Genomic DNA, 21,575 nt, shown 5'->3' on the forward strand with positions numbered 1-21,575 from the left:
GTGTGCATTTTCGTGCACAACGATATTTTTGGGCTTAATGGGCTGAAAATGGTCTAATGGGCCAACGGGCCCACTTCGGTAAAAAAACGAGGTAAGTACTTATGATTACTTGGTAAATGTTAGAATGAGCATGAAACCTAAGCAATAGGTAATAATTACTGAAATACCCTTATGCATACAAAATTACGATTTTACCCCTAGGGTTAATTTTTTTTGAAAAGCATAAAGCTCTGTTTCTGTATACGTATGCCATGACATATTATTACTGTTGCATGGGACATGGGTTTATATTGATGGAGGAAGCGTTCTGGTAGCCTTGCTGCAATCTGGTGGCCTCACCACATATATCTATTCTGGTGACTTCGTCACAATATCTGGCAGCTTCGCTGTAATCTGGTGGCTTCGCCACATATATATATATCTGTTCTGGTGGCCTAGCCACAATATCTATATCTAGTGACTTCGTCACAATATCTGGCAGCCTCACTGCAATTTCTGTGGTGTGTAGCGGTTAGGTGGGTTGAGTAGTCTCCCCACATGGTGTAAGGCTGGTACGGGGGTGTTATGGATGGATCTGGGTTGGGATTTCTGTATTCATGATATATTTGTACTGTATCTACTATCGGCCTATGGGTTTCATTCTGATTTCTGCACTGGGCCAAGGCTCAGATAAGTTTGACTCTAAGGTTTGATCTGTTTTGGGCTATGGTGGGGTTATGTTACACACTGAGTTTACCGAACTCACCCTTTATTTTCATCTCTGTAGGAAATCCCCAACTATATTGTGCTTGGAGCTGTGAGGAATTCAGAGTGGCCACATCATCTGCAAAGTTGGTTTTTCTATGTTAGTTTATTTTTATTATTTTATATTTTGATTTAATTTTGGGTTTTAAGTTGTAATAAAGCCGCTATTTAAATTTCTTTTTCCGCTATGGTTTTATTTTCTGATTATATTTATACTATGTCGAAACTGCTAGTGTTAGGCTGCACGGGTTTTCAAAATTAATGAACGTTTTCCAAGACTCAACAAGCACAACAAATGGATAGCCTAAAGATTGATAAACCGGCTTTTCATTCAACTGGTATTTTTACAAAGACCACCCCAATCACTTAAACCAACGAATGCATACTAAGTCGTAAGTCCATGTGACACCTCAGATCTGGCAATAACGTCTGGGCCGGGTTTTGGGTGTTACATTTAGTGGTATAAAAGCCAAGTTACAACAACTCGGCTGTGGAACGGGTCTAAAAATGGGAGTTTTCAAAGAAACACTAAATAAAGGTTTTCGAAGATTATTTTTTTTTGGAACTTGATTATAAATTGTTTTCGAGAATGTTTCCAATATTTTCTCTTTACAAATAGATGATTTTAAAGATTAAAGTTGGTTTTCTAAAATTATGTTTTTTTTAAAAGGTGGCACACCGAATCTCCGGCCCAAGTCTGTAAGTTTTCTGAGCCTTTCTGTTATTTCTGAAATATCTGTTATATTCTTGTACAAAACCTTATCATGGCACTTTAGTTAGGGTAACACTGGAATTATAGAAACTCTGATAAGTAGATTGAGACTGTAGCTAGGCTACCGCAAAAGGAAACAAACTCAAACTCAATTATCGTTATTCATAAGACATCGTAATAAACATCGAAATATTAAACTGATTCATAAAATTCTTAATCAGATAATACGAAATGAGTACACGAGCAGCTCGTGGAAGAGGCCGTGGACATGGCTGAGGTAATGCTCAGGCTGAATCTTCGTCTTCAGGACATGTGCAAGCAGCAGATGCACCGGTACCACTGGCAACGGAGTTAGAGTCTCATGATCGAGGTGCCGGGGATGATGCTCTGTCCCAGGCAATGCTTCGAGTTTTCGAAAGGGATGTGAGGCTTATTTGGCATTTGTAAGCCAATCAAAAACTGAGGATCTGACAGTGGATAAAATTAGAACCGTCAAGGATTTTCAAGATGTTTCTCCAGAAGAGCTTTCGGGTTTGCCCCCAAACTGAGAGGTTGAGTTTGGAATTGACTTGTTTCCTGGAATGGCACCGTTGTCCATTGCACCTTATAGGATGGCACCGAAGGAAGTGGTGGAGCTGAAAGCCCAAATTCAAGAGTTATTAGATAGAGGCTTCATTAGACCAAGTGTGTCTCCGTGGGGAGCACCAGTGTTGTTCATAAAGAAGAAAGATGGGTCAATGCGGATATGCATCGATTATCAGCAGTTGAACAAACTGACGATTAAGAACAAGTACCCACTGCCGAGAATTGATGATTTATTTCACCAACTTAGAGGAGCTTCAGTATTTTCCAAGATTGACCTTCGATCTGGGTATCATCAGTTGAGGGTTAAGGAGGTGGATATTCACAAGACAGCATTCAGAACTCGGTATGGTCACTATGAGTTCTTGGTTATGCCATTTGGGTTGACGAACGCACTTGCAGCATTTATGGATCTGATGAATCGAGTGTTCCAGCCATAGTTGGATTGATTCGTGGTCCTCTTTATCGACGATATTCTGGTTTATTCTGAAACTGAGGAGAAGCATGATGAGCATCTTCGTATTGTACTGCAAGTGCTGAGGGAGAATGAGCTTTATGCGAAATTCAGTAAGTGTGAGTTCTGGTTGAGAGAGGTAACTTTCTTGGGGCATGTTGTCTCTGTTGAAGGGATCAAGGTGGACCCTCGAAAGATTGAAATGATTCTAGAATAGAAGCCATCGGGGTCAGTGTCAGAAATTTGAAGTTTTTTAGGTTTAGCTGGGTACTATAGAAAGTTTGTGGAAGTATTTTCTATGATGGCAGCGCCTTTGACAAAGCTTATAAGGAAGGGAGTACCGTTTGTTTGGACTGAGAAACAATAGCAATCTTTTGAGAAACTGAAGAAAGTTCTAACCGAGGCAACTATACTGATTTAGTCGGAGTCTGGAAAAGATTTTACCATATGCAGTGATGCATCACATGTAGGGTTGGGCTGTGTGCTAATGCAAGAGGGTAAAGTGGTTGCTTATGCATCGCGACAACTTAAACCACATAAAGTTAACTATCCTACTCATGATCTGGAGTTGGCAGCGGTAATCTTTGCGCTTAAGATTTGGAGACATTACCTGTACAGAGAAAGGTGTATTATATATACGGATCATAAGAGTCTTAAGTACTTGCTGACTCAGAAGGAGCTAAACCTTAGGCAGTGGAGATGGATAAAGTTGCTTAAGGATTATGACTACGTGATTAAGTATCACCCAGGCAAAGCTAATGTGGTGGCTGATGCCCTAAGTCATAGAACTGTATCTGATCTGAGAGCCATGTTTGCTGGTTTGAGTCTGTATGACGACGGTAGTCTGTTAGCAGAATTGCAAGTTAAGCCAACCTGGGTGGATGAGATTAAGGAAAAATAATCTTGGGATGAGTCCCTGGTTTCTCGATTTCGGTAGGCTAAGAATGGGGATACTTCTGAGTTCGGGCTGAACAGTAAGGGAGTTCTATGTTACCGAGGTAGAGTTTGTATTCCGAAGGACTCTGACTTGAGGCAAGCAATTTTGTAAGAAGCTCATGGAGGTCTGTGTGCTATGCATCTTAGAGGGAGTAAACTGTATCGCGACTTAAAGGAGTTGTATTGGTGGCTGGATTGAAGCGAGAGGTAACGGAAGTTGTGGGAAAATGTCGACTTGTCGACAAGTGAAAGTGAACATCAATTACCTTGGGACTTTTGCGGCCGGTGAAAGTACCACTTTGGAAGTGGGAGAGGGTAACCATGGATTTTATGAGTGGGTTACCCTTGACACCGTCGAAGAAGGACTCGATTTGGGTAATTGTGGATAGGTTGACCAAATCTACTCATTTCATACCTGTCCGCACTGATTATTCATTTCAGAAGTTAGCCAAATTGTATGTGGCGGAAATAGTACGACTTCACAGAGTGCCAGTGTCGATTATTTCTGATCGAGATCCTAGATTCACATCTTGGTTTTGGAAAAAGTTGCATGAGGCATTGGGTACACGGTTGAACTTTAGTACAACCTTTCATCCTCAGACTTATGGTCAGTTTGAAAGGGTTATTCAGATTCTGGAAGACATGTTGAGGGGATGCGTTATCAACTTTCAAGGCAGTTGGGAGGATTACTTACCGTTGGCAGAGTTTGCATACAACAACAGTTATCAGGCAAGTATTCGAATGGCTCCTTATGAGGCACTATATGGGGGAAGATGTCGTACACCTAGTTGTTGGACCGAGTTGGGTGAACGATAGGTTCTTGAACCTGAGTTGGTGGCAGATACTGAGGATAAGGTCAAGTTGATTAGAGACCAGTTGAAGGAAGCATCTGATAGACAGAAGTCATATGCAGATTTGAAGCACAAGGAAATTGAGTACTCTATGGGTGATATGGTCTTCTTGAAGGTTTCGCCTTGGAAGAAAATATTAAGGTTTGGGAGGAAAGACAAGTTAAGTCCGCAGTTCATTGGGCCTTATTGGATTCTTAAGCGAGTGGGTCCAATGGCTTATCAGTTGGAGCTACCTCTAGAGTTGAATAGGATTCATGATGTCTTTCACGTTTCCATGTTAAGGCGGTATGGTTCTGACCCTACTCATGTTGTGCCGGTTGCAAAGATCGAGGTCCAAACAGACTTGACTTTTGAGGAAGAGCCTATGCAGATTTTGGATAAGATGTTAAGATTTTGAGGAGGAAATCAATTTCGCTAGTAAAGGTGCTGTGGCTTAATCATGGTAGAGAGGAAGCTACTTGGGAGCCAGAAGTGGCGATGCGTCAACAATATCCTCATCTGTTTGATTCAGGTAAAATTTTGAGGATGAAATTTCTTTAAGGATGGTAGAGTTGTAACGCCCCAATTTTCGGGTTTTCTGTGTTTCTGTGATTTTGAAATTTTGTGTGTGTTCTGGTTGGTTATATATATATTTTAGTAGGTTAGTGGGCCTTTGGAAGGCCCAAACTTAAGTTAAATCCGTGGTAGTCTTCGGAATTTTAATTTTATGAACAGGTGATGCAATTGGCGTTTGGGCTTTTAAGAGTAAAGGGGTAAAAGATAACACAAAAAGGAGTGTGGTGTAGTGGCAAGGTGGTGCCACTTAGGGGACAAGGAAGTGACGCCATAGAGGAAGCAAGGGGTCCAAGCTTCAAGTCTTGGCTCTTTCAATATATTTTGGTTTTTCTTTTCAATAAATCTAGAAGCAAGTAGGTGCGCTTTAAAGTTTAATGTGTTGGATTAATGACACAAATGAGTTGATGGCCTAGTGGAGGTGGCGTGAGTTGGCATGTGACAGGACTTTGGTTCGAATCCCTTGGCACGCAAAGGTTGATTATTTTGCTATGTTGGGACGGCAATAGTTGGTGTTGGTTTTAAACTTTGGTGATGGAGGAATCCTATATCGGGAAGCTAACATAAGAGTAGATGGAGAGCTGGCTTTAAATAGAGCAAACCATGAGGAGAGTAGGCATACCCTTCTTGGCTGATCCCTTTCGATTTGTGACGTGTTCGTTTGGGTTGGGCGTAAGCTAAGAGTGTTTGGAGCGCGGATTAACTGCAGTCTCCTAACAGGTGTGTATTCCTCATTACTCTAGCAGTAGGATCGGCTATTTCAGTCATGATAATGAAATGGGCCATGTGGTCCCAATGGGTCCATAGGCCCAAGTGGATAAGTTGTAGAATTACCGAAATACCCTTGTAGGGTAGAATTACCGAAATACCCCTATAGGATAGAATTACCGAAATACCCTTGTAGGGTAGAAATACCGAAATACCCCTGTAGAGTAGAATTACCGAGATACCCTTGTGGGGTAAAATTACCATTTTGTCCCTAGGGTGTTAAATGACTATTTTGCCCCTCGTGCATAAATGACTAACTTGTGGGATGATTGGGTTAGTTGACATGGATTTATGTTAGTTATTGTTAATTTGTAAGTGTAATGTGTTAGTGATCGATTGTAGGATTATCGCGTGGGAGATTTCGTTATCAATCGTCATCAACTAGGTGTGTAAACGACACCCTCCCTTAAACTGAATCGGTAAAAGTCGAAATACCGAAACGTTGGTATTTTTAGAACTCATGAGCGTGTGGCGCCGTGAGACGCTTGTTAATGAATATGGTGCATTTGGATGATTAGAGTGCAGAGTGTGCATTTTCGTGCACAACGGTATTTTTGGGCTTAATGGGTCGAAAACCGACCAATAGGCCAACGGGCCCACTTTGGTAAAAAGACGAGGTAAGTACTTCTGATTACTTGGCAAACGTTAGAATAAGCATGAAACCTTAGCAATAGGTAATAATTACTGAAATACCCTTATGCATGCAAAATTATAATTTTACCCCTAGGGTTATTTTTTTTCTGAAAAGCATGAAGCTCTGTTTCTGTATACGTATGCCACGACATATTATTACTGTTGCATGGGACATGGGTTTATATTGATGGAGGAAGCATTCTGGCAGCCTCACTGCAATCTGGTGGCCTCGCCAAATATATCTGTTTTGGTGACTTCGTCACAATATCTGGCAGCCTCGCTACAATCTGGTGGCTTCCATATATATATATATATATATATATATATATTTTGGTGGCCTAGCCACAATATCTATATCTGGTGACTTCGTCACAATATCTGGCAGCTTCACTGCAATTTCTGTGGTGTGTAGCGGTTGGGTGGGTCGAGTAGTCTCCCCACATGGTGTAAGGCTAGTACGGGGGTGTTATGGATGGATCTGGGTTGGGATTTCTGCATTCATGATATATTTGTTCTATATCTGCTATGAGCCTATGGGTTTCCTTCTAATTTCTGTACTGGGCCAAGGCCTAGATAAGTCTGACTCTAAGGTTTGATCTGTTTTGGGCTATGGTTGGGTTATGTTACACACTGAGTTTACCGAACTCACCCTTTATTTTCATCTCTGCAGGAAATCCCCAACCATAGTGGGCTTGGAGCTGTGAGGGATTCGGAGTGGCCACATCATCTGCAAAGTTGGTTTTTCTATGTTAGTTTATTTTTATTATTTTATATTCTGATTTAATTTTGGGTTTTAAGTTTCTTTTTCCGCTATGGTTTTATTTTCTGATTATATTTATACTATGTCAAAACTGCTAGTGTTAGGCTGCGCGGGTTTTCAAAATTAATGAACGTTTTCCAAGGCTCAACAAGCACAACAAATGGATAGCCTAAAGATTGATAAACTGGCTTTTCATTCAACCGTTGTTTTTACAAAGACCACCCCAATCACTTAAACCAACGAATGCATACTAAGTCGTAAGTCCGCGTGACACGTCAGATCTGGCAATAACGTCTGGGCCAGGTTTGGGGTGTTACATATTAACTCATAACATAAGTCAAATTCAACTTCATCAATAACACCATTTACAAGCCAACTCACATGGCTAAATTCATAATTCAAAACATACCAATTGACACTAGCCTATACATTCCATATACCATATATACAAAGCTTCCAAAAGTACCAAAAATATGATCGATAGTGTGATGACATTTCCTGACGATCCTCGAGTTCAAGCTAGCTTCGATAATCTATAAAACATAAACAAATAACAAACAGTAAGCTTCACAGCTTAGTAAGTTTGTACTTATTATACTCAACAATTCAAAATATACAAATCATCAATTCGTACAAATTGATATCTAATTCATGGTAACCAAAAAACCTTTCTTATACTTACTCAAGAGTTTATGAACAAGTTAATAACTTCTTCTATTTGGATTTCATGCTTTAAATGTACATACTTGTACAAATTCATATCAAACTCATACCTTTACATGATACTGTCGAGTACTCAATATCTCAGACATTAAGTGCCAAAGCATAGCCAAAGCTATTGTAATCTCATAACTAAGAGCCTTTCATAGTCGAAGCTATTGTAATCTCGTACACTAAGTGCCTTTCATAGTAAAGCTATCTCAGTTTCGCACACTAATTGCCATATATAGTCGAAGCTATTCCAATTCGCACACTAAGTGCTTTATATAGCTGAAGCTATCTTGATACACACACTAAGTGCCAAATATAGCTGATTTTCCATAGCATACAATCGTAGTCGTATATGTACAATTTATGCAACATTAAAGCATTAAAAACATAGTTGTAACAATGTTTATCACATACAAACTTACCTCGTACTCGGAATTGACGAATCGGATCGATTACTCGATAACCTTCGATTTTCCCTGATCTAAATTTGAATTCTTTCTTTCTTGATCTATATGTATTCAAAATTAACCCATTTAATCATCAATTCATTCAATTTAATCGACAAACACATACTTTTATTCAATTTGCACTTTGGCCCTAAACTTTCACATTTTAACAATTTAGTACCTATTTCATAAAAACACAAATTACTCAAAATTCAATAAGACCCATGCTTGGACGAATTCTCTATAGGTCCTTAGCAGCCCATATTTCACATTTATTTCACAATTTAACCCTTCAATTTACGTTTTTCACAATTTAATCCTATTTAGGCATTTTCACTGAAAATCACTTAACTAAACTTGATAATCTATCATTTAACTTCCATAATTCATCATCAACTATCATAAAACTTAAGCATTCAACAATTGCATTTCACAAAATCATCAACAAATTCAAAACTTAAGGCACAGGCTAGCTAGTACTCAAAGCAATGATCAGAAAAACATAAAAATAGAACAAAAACGGAACAAAAACGGACCTTCAATTGAGCATCAACATGGCCGAACCTTAAAACATCATCTTCGGCTTCTTTACTCTTGATTTCCGATTAAATATGAATGAAAATAAGATGAATTTTGGCTTTTGTTTTATTTTAATTATCATTAATTCATAGTTTACCATTTTACCCTTAATGAAACCATTATAAAATCATTTAATACATGCCCATTTATGTCCATTCTCACTATCAATCGTCTAATTACATCATAAGGACACTTCATTTAATAAACCATAGAAAATAGACACATTTAACTTATAGCATGCTACTTTTGCATTTTACGCAATTAAGTCCTTTTTCTCAAATTGAACTATTAAACGATAAAATTAACTCACAAAATTTTCACACATACATATTCACATGATGTAAACACCAAAATAATATTAAAATAATTTTGTGACCTCAAATTTGTGGTTCTAAAACCACTGTTTAGATTTAGCTAAAACCGGGTTGTTACAATGTCCTTGGAAGAAAAATGACTAGAAAAAATTTCAGTATTCAATTATGATTTTCGTAGGAATCGACATAATGGATTAGTTCAAATATTAACAAAACAAAAGTTGAATCCAACGAAATCCATTGATTAAACATGAGTGAAATACTTGAATCTAAGAGATACAAAAATAAGCAAGAAGAATAAAAAACAAGAATAATAATAATAAGCAGATAATAAGAATAAAAATAATAAAAGAAAAAAATAGAAACGAAACATGATGAAATAAACATGACCAAAATGAGAACAAAAGTAATAATAAGATGAAAAACAATAATATAAGCATTAAACTAAATGTAGCAGGAATAAAAGGAATAAAACAATAGTAAAACAACTAAGAATAAAAGTAATAAAGAGAATAAATAAAATAAATAAAAATAAGTAGAATAGTAAAATAAATAGATTAAAGAAAATAATAAAATGATAAAATAATAAAATAATAAAGAATTAAAAATAAAGGAAATAGGGAGGACCGACGGTGAGACGGTGGCCGAAGGTTTGTTTGGCAGTCGATAGGCGTAGTGGTTCATTGTGGAAGAGGGAGATCGAAGAGAGGGGTAGACGATAGGGTGGTATGCGGTTTGAAGGAGGGGAATGGAACAATGGTTTGGGGTTGAGGATGTTGCGCCTCGAAGGTGGGTGAGGGTGGATTTGGACGATGGCTAGGTAAAGGGGGTCAGGGTCTGCGAAGGGGAAGGGGTGTGGGCTAGTGGGGAAAGACGAAGAAGAAAAATGAGAGGGGAAGAGGGTGGGTTGCGCGGTGGTGTGGGGTTCAAAAGATGGTAATAGGTGGGGTTGTTCGGGTACAACTAAAGAAGGAAGGGAAAGGGAAACGATGACGGCAACGAGGTGCGAACCACAGGGGTGGCTGGAGTTGCAAGGGAGAACTTGACGGTGGCTAGGTTCGGAGAGAATGGAAGGAAGAAAAAAAAGAAAAAGAAAAAAGGGAAATTAGGGTTTAAAATAAGGCACAATCATGTTTAGGCCTGTGTTGGGCCACACACCCATGTGGGGATTTCCCAGCCCGTGTGCGAGTTAAAAATTAAGGCCAGTGTTCATAGGGCCTTAGACACGCTCGTGTGTCCATGCTGTGTGTGATCTCTTTCGCTTCTTCCACGTCCATGTAAGAAGTCGTTTGGGTTAGACGACCACCCACACGCGCATGTGGTCCGGCTGTGTCTCGAACACGAGCGTGTCTCTTGCCCCTGTTACCCTTTGACTTGAAATGAAATTGAAAACAAATAGCTCCATGACTCACACGGCCCTATGGACTGTTGTAGGACGTGTAACCTTTGAATTTTACAAAAATTAAGTCCAAAGACTCACACGGCCAAGGACATGTCTGTGTGTCCAAGCCGTATGGGTCACATGGCCATGTCGCTAATTTGTGTAACTCACTGTTGAATGCTCCCTTATGCACACGGCTTGGGACACGCACATGTCCAGGCCGTGTGAGTTAAAAAAAAGTATTAAAGATTTTTAAATTAGCATGCAATGAAATTAAAAGAATTAGCAAAATTTAAACACTCGGATTGCCTCCCAATAAACGTTTATTTAAAGTTTAAGCTCAACTTACCTTAAGCATGCATGATTACTGCGGTTCACGAAGCTGAGGCTTCTCTTTCTTTCTATCAATTATTCTACCAAGGTAAGGTATAATTTGAGTATTGTTTACTTTAAATGTGTCAAATACAGAATGAGTTACCTCAACTGTATCGTAGGGGAAGACGTTCAGTACCGTAAATAGGTTTGATCCGTTTGCTCGAGCTCTGAAGGGGAGATTCATGGATCCGTTTTTCCCAGCAGTACTTTGTCTCCAACTTTAAATTGGTTTGTTCTCATCACCTGTTCATCTTGGTGTCGCTTTGGCTCTTTATCGTGCTTTTTCAGTTTCTCCTTGACATGTGTTTGCAAAGCCAAGGCTCTTCTTTCTCGCTATCAATTATTCTACCAAGATAATGTCTAATTCGAGTATTGTTTACCTTAAATGCCCCAAATTTAGAATGATTTACGTCAACGGTATCGTAGGGGAAGACGTTTAGTACCATAAATAGGTTTGATACGTTTGACTCGAGCTCCGAAGGTGAGATTTATGGATCCATTTTTTCCAGCAGTACTTTGTCTCCAACCTTAAATTGCTTTGTTTTCATCACGTGCTCATCATGGCGTCGCTTTGGCTCTTCATCATGCTTTATCTGTTTCTCCTTGACATGTGTTTGCGAAGCCAAGGCTCCTTTTTCGCGCTATCAATTATTGTACCAAGATAATATCTAATTTAAGTATTGTGTACCTTAAATGTGTCGAATTCATAATGAGTTACATCAACTGTATCATAGGAAAAGACGTTCAATACCATAAATAGGTTTGATCTGTTTGACTCGAGCTCCAAAGGGGAGATTTGTGGATCCGTTTCTTCCAACAGTACTTTGTCTCCAACCTTAAATTGGTTTGTTTTCATCACCTACTCATCATGGCGTCGCTTTGGCTCTTCATTGTGCTTTCTCAGTTTCTCCTTGACACGAGTTTGCAAAGCCATGGCTCTTCTTTCTCACTATCAATTATTCTACCAAGATAATGTCCTATTCGACTATTTTTTACCTTAAATGTGCCGAATTTAGAATGAGTTACCTCAACTGTATTGTAGCAGAAGACGTTCAGTACCATAAATAGGTTTAATCCTTTTGACTCGAGCTTTGAAGGGGAGATTTATGGATCCGTTTTTTCCAGCAATACTTTGTCTCCAACCTTAAATTGGTTTCTTCTTATCATGTGCTCATCATGGTGTCGCTTTGGCTTTTCATCATGCTTTCTCGATTTCTCCTTGACATGTGTCCACCATTCATCTAGTTCATCATTTTGTAACATTCGCTCCTCATAAGTCATTCTGCTTCTGTCACATAGTCTGGAACATGGCTCCATTATGTTTTTTTGAAGGGTTTCTTGCAAAAAAGGTTGAGCCACATGGTCACTAATATTAACAAAAGATTTAAAATCATCTTGATCACTAGATGTTCTAACAAAATCATGAGTTTGGAGAGTACTCAATTCATCGCCTACACGAAGTACAAGTTCACCCGTACCAACATCAATTATAGTTCTAGTAGTTGCTAAAAAGAGTCACCCTAAAATTAAAGGTACCTCACTGTAACACTCCTAACCTGTTTCCGTCGCTGGACTAGGGTTAAAGAAGTTACCAGACAAATCGAAACATTTAATGAATAATTCATAAACATCATCCACAATCATAATCATACATTACCAAAGAGTCCCTTATATAGGTCATCGAGACCTTAAACATGCTTTAGAAAGGGGTCGGGACTAAACTGAACACATACAAAATTTTTTGAAACTTAAACAATTTTTCAAAGATATATAGGTCACACGCCCGTGTGAACAGGCCGTGTGCCTCATATGGCATTGGACAGGCCCATGTGTCTAGGCCATGTCAAAACATGGCATACATACTGACTTGTCCACATGGCCACCAGACATGCCCGTGTGCCTAGTTGTGTGAAAATTAGGGAGGCTATTGACTTAGCCACAAGGCTGACCATACACCCGTGCGTCAAGCCCGTGGTCGAAGGCCACACGGCCTGGCACACGCCCATGTGTGTGTGGCCATGTGGTCTGCCCAGGCTTATTTCGAAATAGCCCTCAAGCAACACGACTGAGACACACACCCTTGTCTCTACCCTTGTGGGCAAAAATAAGCCATTTACAAGGCCAATTTGCCACCCATTTTAGGTCCTCCCTAAAAGCATCAAATCCACATCATTTTATACCAAGTTTTCAACCAATTCACAAACAAAACATTCAACATTCATGCCATTTCATTAGCAACAATTTCATGCTTGTAACACATACCAAATCATGTCATTCCTTAAGCCAAAAACATACCAAAACATATGGTTTATAACCTTAATATACTCTTTCAATCTCATACCACATTTTTACCAACTCCACAATTAGCACTTACCAAAAACTTGCCAAACTTACCAAATCTCTTGGCCATTCAAAAACACATCATAGTAATCATATTGCATCACATTTTATATATCAAAATCAAATCATAATCACAACCAAAACCAAGCCATATCATATGGCTAAATATATACATCACAAAACATAATCAAAGTACTTCTAGCCTATACTGCCATACTTTAATATTCACATTTTCAAAAGGTACCAAAAAGAAGTTTGATAACGTGGTGATGATCCTCAACGATCTTCGAGCTCTCGGTAGCTACGATATCTTAAAAAAATAGTTGAAAGACACACAAAGTAAGCTTTTAAAAGCTTAGTAAGCCATATACAAATAAACTTATCATATAACACAATTACAAACCAAATCATTCATGTAATTCATGGCCAAATACTATCACTTACTATGTAGTTCATTTACATTCACATAATCCCAATTTATTTGCTCATATAACATATTTTCTCATACTTATATCATATATCATCACTTGCACATGTACTTACCTTTTATTCTCAAACATAGTATACATTTCAAACGTACCTAATTCAGTTGCACATTTCATATATTCATTCTTTTCATGGAATGCCCGTTGAACCGTTCAGAATCATAAGGATACGCGGATAACTCAAAAAACTTGTACAATGCCAACGTCCCAGACATGTTTTACATGTAATCAAATATCGATGCTACTGTCCTAGACAGGGTCTTACACGAAATCAAATACGACGTCGATGTCCCAGACATGGTCTTACACGTAAACCATAAGTCGATGCCAACGTCCCAAACATGGTCTGACACGAAAACACATATCGGATCCTATGTCATGACATATGTATCCTAACTATTCCTATGGTTCATATAAGGCTTTTCGGACGTCGGAACTTTGTCGATACTTTCTCGGATATCTCATATTCAATTCAATAGGCCATTCATCATTTTTTAATAGCATATAATAATAAATAAACCATTACAAACACATTTATTTCTATATAGACTTACCTTGTACGGATTTGAACGAATAGAGTCGACTGTTCAACGACTTTTGACTTTCCCCGATCTAATTTCGTTTTCTTTGGTTCTTGATCTAAACACATTCAAATTTAACTTATTCAATCTCAAATTCATTCAAATCAATCCAAAAAAAAATATTTAGGGCATTTTACAAATTAGCCCTCACATTTTCACATTTTGACACTTTAGTCCTTAATTCACAAAATCACAAAATACACAAAATTTCCATACACACTTGCTTAACCAAATATACATGGTGTTTATATAAGCCCATATATTTCATTTATTTCACATTTTAGTCCTTCAATTTACAAATTTTACAGTTTAGCCCATTTTACTCAAAAATTCAAAGACAAATCATGTTAACCCAACATCAAGCTTCCATATACTATCATCAAACTTCATAAAACTCATAATTTCATCAATGGCATAACTCAAAATCATCAAAAAAAAAAAAAAGAAATTGAGACATGGGCTTGATAGAACTCTAAGCAATAATCACAAAAACGTAGAAATTATAAAAACACACATACCTCAATCAAACAAAACCATAGCCGAAACCCTAAGCTTGAATGTCTTTCTTTTTCTTTGATGAATTCGGCAATATAAGGTGTTAATGGCCTTAATTTATGCTTTGTTATTAATATTAACTTAAATTACTAAATACCAATTTTGCCTTTGATTAATAACATTATAAAATCACATATATTAAGGCCTTTAATGTCCATTAACACAACCAATGGTTTAATAACAACATAAGGACCTGTTATTTACAAAGACATGACAAATAATCCCACTTAACATATAGCAAGCAACTTTTACATTTTATGCGATTAGGTCCTTTTTCAAAATAGTAAAATTTTCACACGAAACTTTCACACACGTCAATTCACATATTATAAGCATTAAAAATAATATTAAAATATTTTTTGACTTGGATTTGTGATCCCAAAGCCACAATTCTGACTAGGGTCAAAATTGGGTTGTTACAACTCTCCCCCCTTAGGGATTTTCATCCCCCAAAATCTTACTGTTGAATAGATTCGGATATTGTTGTCTCATAGCATCTTCGGGCTCCCACGTGGCCTCTTCAACACCGTGTCGATACCACAATACTTTTACTAATGAAATTTTCTTATTTCGTAGTTCTTTAATCTCACAAGCTAAGATATGGATCAGTTCTTCTTCATAAGTCATATCAGACTGAATTTCAATATCAGACAGAGAAATCACATGTGAGGGCTCGAATCTGAATTGTCAAAGCATTGATACGTGAAACACATTATGAATATTTTCTAACTTTGGTGGCAACAACAATCTGTAAGCAACCAGCCAGATACGCTCGATAATCTCATACGGCTCGATAAATCTCAAACTCAATTAGCCTTTTTTGCCAAATTGAAGTACTTTCTTCCACGGGGATACTTTCAAAAACACTTTATCATCGATTTCAAATTCAATGTCTTTTCTTTTCAAATCTGCGTATGATTTCTGACCATCAGAAGTTGCTTTCAAACTATCTCGAATTACTTTTACTTTTTGTTCAGTCTCTTTAATCAAATCAACCCCGTGTATCTTATTCTCACTGAGTTCAGACCAATACAATGGTGTACGAAACTATTATTGTAAGAAAATTCAATCAATGGAAGATACTGTTCCCACGTACCTCTAAACTCAAGAATACAACATCTCAACATATCCTCGAGAATCTAAATAATCTGCTTGGATTGACCATCCTTTTGTGGCTGATAAGTAGTACTGAAGTGCAATTTCGTACCTAAAGCCTCTTGTAATTTCTTCCAAAATCGAGAAGTGAATCTCAGATCTCTGTCTGACTGTAACACCCCGTACCCGAGACCGTTGCCGGAGTCAGACACGAGGGGTTCGCAGACTTAAATCACTTATTGCACAGTCCATTTTAAATTTCCAGACGAGCTGGCTAACTGCGTCACTGTTTCCTTAAAAATCATATCTCGAGTTCCAAAAGTCAAAAACCAGTTCCGTAAATTTTTCCTGAAACTAGACTCATATATCCATATAAAATTTTTTTTCTAGAATTTTTGGTTGAGCCAATTAGTACAGTTTATTAGTTAAAGTCTCCCCTGTTTCAGGGTTCGACCACACTGACCTTCAGGCATTACAACTTGGATATCTCCCTGTACAGGGCCTCAATACTGATGCCGTTTGTTTTTATAGAAACTAGACTCGAAAAGGAATCTGTAAATATATGGAAAAACTTCTAATTATCTCTGGTTAATTTATAATGAATTTCCAAAGTCGGAACAGGGAATCCAGAAACCGTCCTGGCCCTGTTTCGCGAAAACTAAAATATCTCCTAATATATTGTTCATATGATCATTTCGTTACTTTCCTATGAAAATAGATTCGTCAAGGTTCGATTACATAATTTATTCACTATTTAATTCCATTCCTACTATTTTTAGTGATTTTTCACATCCATGTCACTGCTGCTATCAGCATCCATTTTTAAGGTAGACTTTACCTAGTACATAGTTTCCATGCCTCTTAATGAACATATACATTCAAGATGACTATAACATTATGCTCAAAACGTATATAAGCCATTTTCGCATGGCTATCCAAAGTTTTACATACCAAATTTCAACAAAACATAATAGCCTATACATGCCGAAATGTTCTCCTAGACCAATTAAGAAGAAAATACCAAAAGTTGCTAGTCGGTGTGATGACTTCGATGACGGTCCCGAATACGCAAAAAGTCGAGTCCAAGAAACCTAAAATAGGTGACAAGCAAACACCGAATGAGTATATAACTCAGTAAGTCATAAGCATTACACTACCATCCATTAATAAAATTTTCACAAGAGGAAACAACGAAATGAGGCTAAGTACTCCATCCATACCGAACTATGCCATAGTTTCTTAGACCTTACAATTCAATCTCATTCCAAGTCCTACATTGACATTTCATACGTTATTCAATAGAATAATTGAGGCATTTCCATACATCATTTTATTTTCGTTACAATCATACAACTAAGCGAACTTTCACCTATTCCACGATGAACCTTATGTACGTGACTTCAATTATAATCATCACATAGGTTCAAAACTTACCACGCTCAACTCCAAATATAAACATAGCACCTATTAGCCATGAACTCAAGGTACTTACCCTTTCCGCTGTCCGAAATCGACTCGGTAAGGTCGCACCCTTAATATAAATAATTGATAGAAAATATATATATAATGGGTTCGCACACATAGTGCTTAATAATCAACCACGCACACTTAGTGCCATGTACTTTAAACTCGCACACTTAGTGCCATGCATTTCAAGCCCGCACACTTAGTGCCAATCTCACAACCGTGAACACTTATTGCCCGCACACTTAGTGCCGAAAACCAGCCACTCTATACGCTTCACTTCCTTTTTACATTCGACAATTTCATCTCTACATACATATACATTTGTATACATTTCATCTCATTAACCACAATTGCATAGGTATTACGATCATTTAAATCAATACCAACTATATGCTTAATGACTTACCTTGTGTTGGGTAAAATAATTCCAAGTCGGCTACTCGATGACCTTGATTTCCCTTGTTGGACGCCTCTCCTTTAGGATCTTGAGCTTAAACAAATAAATTAACTCATTCAACTGCTTTGCTACATATATTGGTATTCACATTTTAATGATTTTATGACATACGGAACGGCATGGTAAAATTTTATCTTGCTACCTTATGTTCTTAGCTATTCGGCTAATAACCATATGCTATCGCCCTACTATCAATAATTCAATCACACATGCATATATATATATATATGTAGAATGTGCAAAGCTTAGACTCAACATCACCTATGCTCTTAATTTGATGGCGAATATGCATACATATATACATGATATCAACTATACTATCATCTTTAATTCACCTAAACACAAAATTTCATCTCATGAACACTTGACCGAATTCTTCCTAATCTAGCATGGCTTCACATATATTTATAACATCCTACAAATCCACATATACCACATTTCTACATAAATTTTCTTTTACTTTTCCACTACTTCCATTCACAACATCAAAAGCACCATACACATGTATCATTACAAAGCTTCACACTTAGCATGCAAATGACATCAACACAAATCCACTTTAGTCGAAACTTAACTCATCTTCATGCCTCATCACCACAACATCAAACATCAACCAAGAAGACAACACCCATGGCCGAATATCATCTCCATCCCATAGCAAAGATTTAAACCATGGGCTAGGTAGAACTCAAACTAACAACTAAAAACATGTATGAATCTCATGGACAACATCAAACATACCTTAGTCTAGCAAACTACCATAGCTGATTTTCTCAAGCTCTCCCCCCCTTCTTCTTAGAACATTCGGCCAAGGAAGAAAAATGTGAAAGGATGGACACTTTTTCTTTTCCTTTGTTTTCATCATATTCCTTTTTTTTCATTATTTTATTCTTTCTAACATAACCACTAACCCAACATGTTTGCAACATGTTTCCACTCATAGCATGGCCGGCCACCATGCTTAAATTTTGGGTAAATTGACATGCAAACCCATCATTTTCACAACATGCATTAATAGACCGCTTTACATTTGCCTAGCACATTTCTAAATTTTCTCACACAAGTCCTATTTGATAAAATTCACTTACAATTAACAAAATCCAAACATGAAATTTTCACACATGCATATGTACATATAATGAGCATCAACTATGACGGTTAATTATTTTTATGACTTGGTTTAGCGGTCCTGAAACCACTTTCCGACTAGGGTCAATTTAGGGCTGTCACACTGACACAATAGACAAAGGTACCCCGTGCAATCTTAGAATATCAGAAATGTATAACTCAGCTAATTTATCAAGCTAATAATCAGATCGTACCGGAATAAAAAAAGCTGATTTTGTCAATTGGTCAATCGCAACCCAAATCACATCTTTCTTTCATGGAGATAGGGGCAAACCCGAAACAAAATCCTTTGTCACTCTATCCCATTTCCATTCCGAAATCATAATCAGTTGTAACAAATCAGATGAAACTTGATGTTTAGCTTTAACTTGCTGACATTCCAGACCACCAGTAATGCTATTTCAAATCATTATACATTTTTGTACTACCTAGATGTACAGATAATCGACTGTTGTGAGATTCATTCAAAATCATCTGAATCAACTCTGGATTTCTTGGTACACAAATATGATCTCGGAATCTCAAACAATCATCATTACTAACTTGAAATTCAGAATTAGAATTTAATTCACACTGAGCTCGTTTTGCTATTATCTCATTATCAACTTTCTAAGGATCAATAATCTGTTGTAAAAACAACGGTCTCCCTGTCAACTCGACTAAAACTAAACCATCATCAGATATACACAACTGAACATTCATATCATGTAATGCAAATAATGATTTCTGACTTAATGCATCAGCAACAACATTTGCCTTTCCCGGATGATAAACCATAATTTATACATATTTTTACCCCATGTTTAACGCATTTTATGGATGATTTTCCATTAGATTTGGTGAATTCGATGCTCCTAATGCTTTAAATTCATGTTTTATACTTAGGAGAGCATAGGAGAGTGAAAAGAATGAGAAACATGCAAAAAACAGAGAAAATGGGCCAAAGTATGAACTTAACACGGCCAGGACTCCCTCACACGGGCAGACCACACGGCCATGTCAATCTGGAAGAATTGAAGCACGATTCACGCGGGTATAGCACACCCCCGTGCCATTTTAACAGGCTCGAGCACGGACTGAAGTAATCGCACACTGGCGTGTCACACAGGCATGTCCCTGCTGAGCCCAAGTTAAGTCCAATTCGGAAAAGGCCACTTTTGAGGGCTTCTAGGCATTCCAAAGTCTATAAATACACCCTAGAAAAAGGAGAAAAGGAGACACAGAATAGGGAGAAAGGAATTACTCCAAAGAATTCGATTGATTTTGTAACGCCCTCATGCCCGAGATCATCGCCAGAGTCGAGCTTGAGGTGTTACTAAACTTAATTCATTAATTTAACAGCTCAAACAATTTATGTTTAAAATTTCCAGACAAGCTGGCTAACTGCATCACAGTCGCTTAAAAATTCATATCTCGAGTTCCAAAACTCTAAATCTAATTCCGTAAATTTTTTCTGAAACTAGACTCATATATATTTTTACTAATTTTTTCTAGAATTATTGGTCGAGCCAATTACTACAGTTTATTAGTTAAAGTTTCCCCTATTTCAGGGTTCGACTACTCTAACCCCTGTGTATTACGAATTAGATATCTCCCTATACAGAGTTTCAATAACTATGCCGTTTGTTTCTTATAAAACTAGACTAAGTAAGGATTTCATACATGTAAGATAAAACTCCTAATTGTTTTTGTACAATTTATAGTGAATTTTTAAAGTCAGAATAGGGGATACAGAGATCACTCTAACCCTATTCCACCAAAACATAAATATCTCACAAAATATAACTCATATACCTGTTTTATTCTATTCATATGAAAATAGATTCATCAAGATTCAATTTCATAACTTACTCATCATTTAATTCAATTTCTACTATTTTTAGTGATTTTTCAAATTCACATCATTGCTACAGCAATATTCTATTTTATAACAAATTTCACTTTATTATAGATTTCCATGGACTAAATAGCATTTTAAACATACATGGCATCAAATATGATTTAGATTGGCCATTCCAATGGCTAATCATTCACAAACCCTTTTCTTACCAAACCATAACCATGTCATAAAATCATTTACACAAAGTGAGCATTTTTCCATACATGCCACATTCAAAATACACAAGCCATTTTACCAATTTAGGCCTTCGGATAGTGTGAACGAGTCTTCGACCTATCCCGATTCTCAAGCTGGCTTGTCAACAACTACAATGAATGAAAAGGAGGGAATAAGCATAAATGCTTAGTAAGTTCACATGCAAATAGCAAGTAACATAATCATGCAATTCCACATAAAACATCATTTGCATAAACAACATCAAGACATTCGTGTTTTGTTTGCATTTAATATCTTTCTACGATTTCATCATGCCAAGTTCTCAACCCAAGGATTTAAACACATACCTGTCAAATTTTCTCATTCACCACACTTACCAGTATGTCACCTTCGTTTTAGGCATTCTTCTCATTCACTTAAGATTCACCTGTTGAACACATCGGAATATAATTCTAATACGCGGATTTCATGAACGTAAGTGCCATACCTGCAGCTAGACAAACTCAATAGCCTGCGGAACTTATGTAGCCAAGCTACCATGTAACCCACCCATAAGTGAACTCGGACTCAACTCAATGAGTTCGGATGCCTAGTTACAACTCACGAACTCGGA

General features: G+C 37.4%; 1 protein-coding gene across 1 annotated transcript in view; it reads right to left on the bottom strand.

Annotated features, from left to right (window-relative positions):
- Nucleotides 1–11,286: 11,286 nt before the first annotated feature.
- Nucleotides 11,287–21,575, bottom strand: part of LOC128280461 (uncharacterized) — a 43,416-nt gene continuing 33,127 nt past the window's right edge. Inside the window, exons 2-3 of the mRNA XM_053018612.1 lie at nucleotides 11,930–12,249; nucleotides 11,287–11,439 (exon numbers count right to left, since the gene is read on the bottom strand). Coding sequence (XP_052874572.1) covers nucleotides 11,287–11,439; nucleotides 11,930–12,249 — 473 coding nt within the window. The remainder of the gene's footprint in view (nucleotides 11,440–11,929; nucleotides 12,250–21,575) is intronic.

This window comes from Gossypium arboreum, chromosome 1, assembly GCF_025698485.1.
Source record: "Gossypium arboreum isolate Shixiya-1 chromosome 1, ASM2569848v2, whole genome shotgun sequence".
NCBI lineage: Eukaryota > Viridiplantae > Streptophyta > Magnoliopsida > Malvales > Malvaceae > Gossypium > Gossypium arboreum.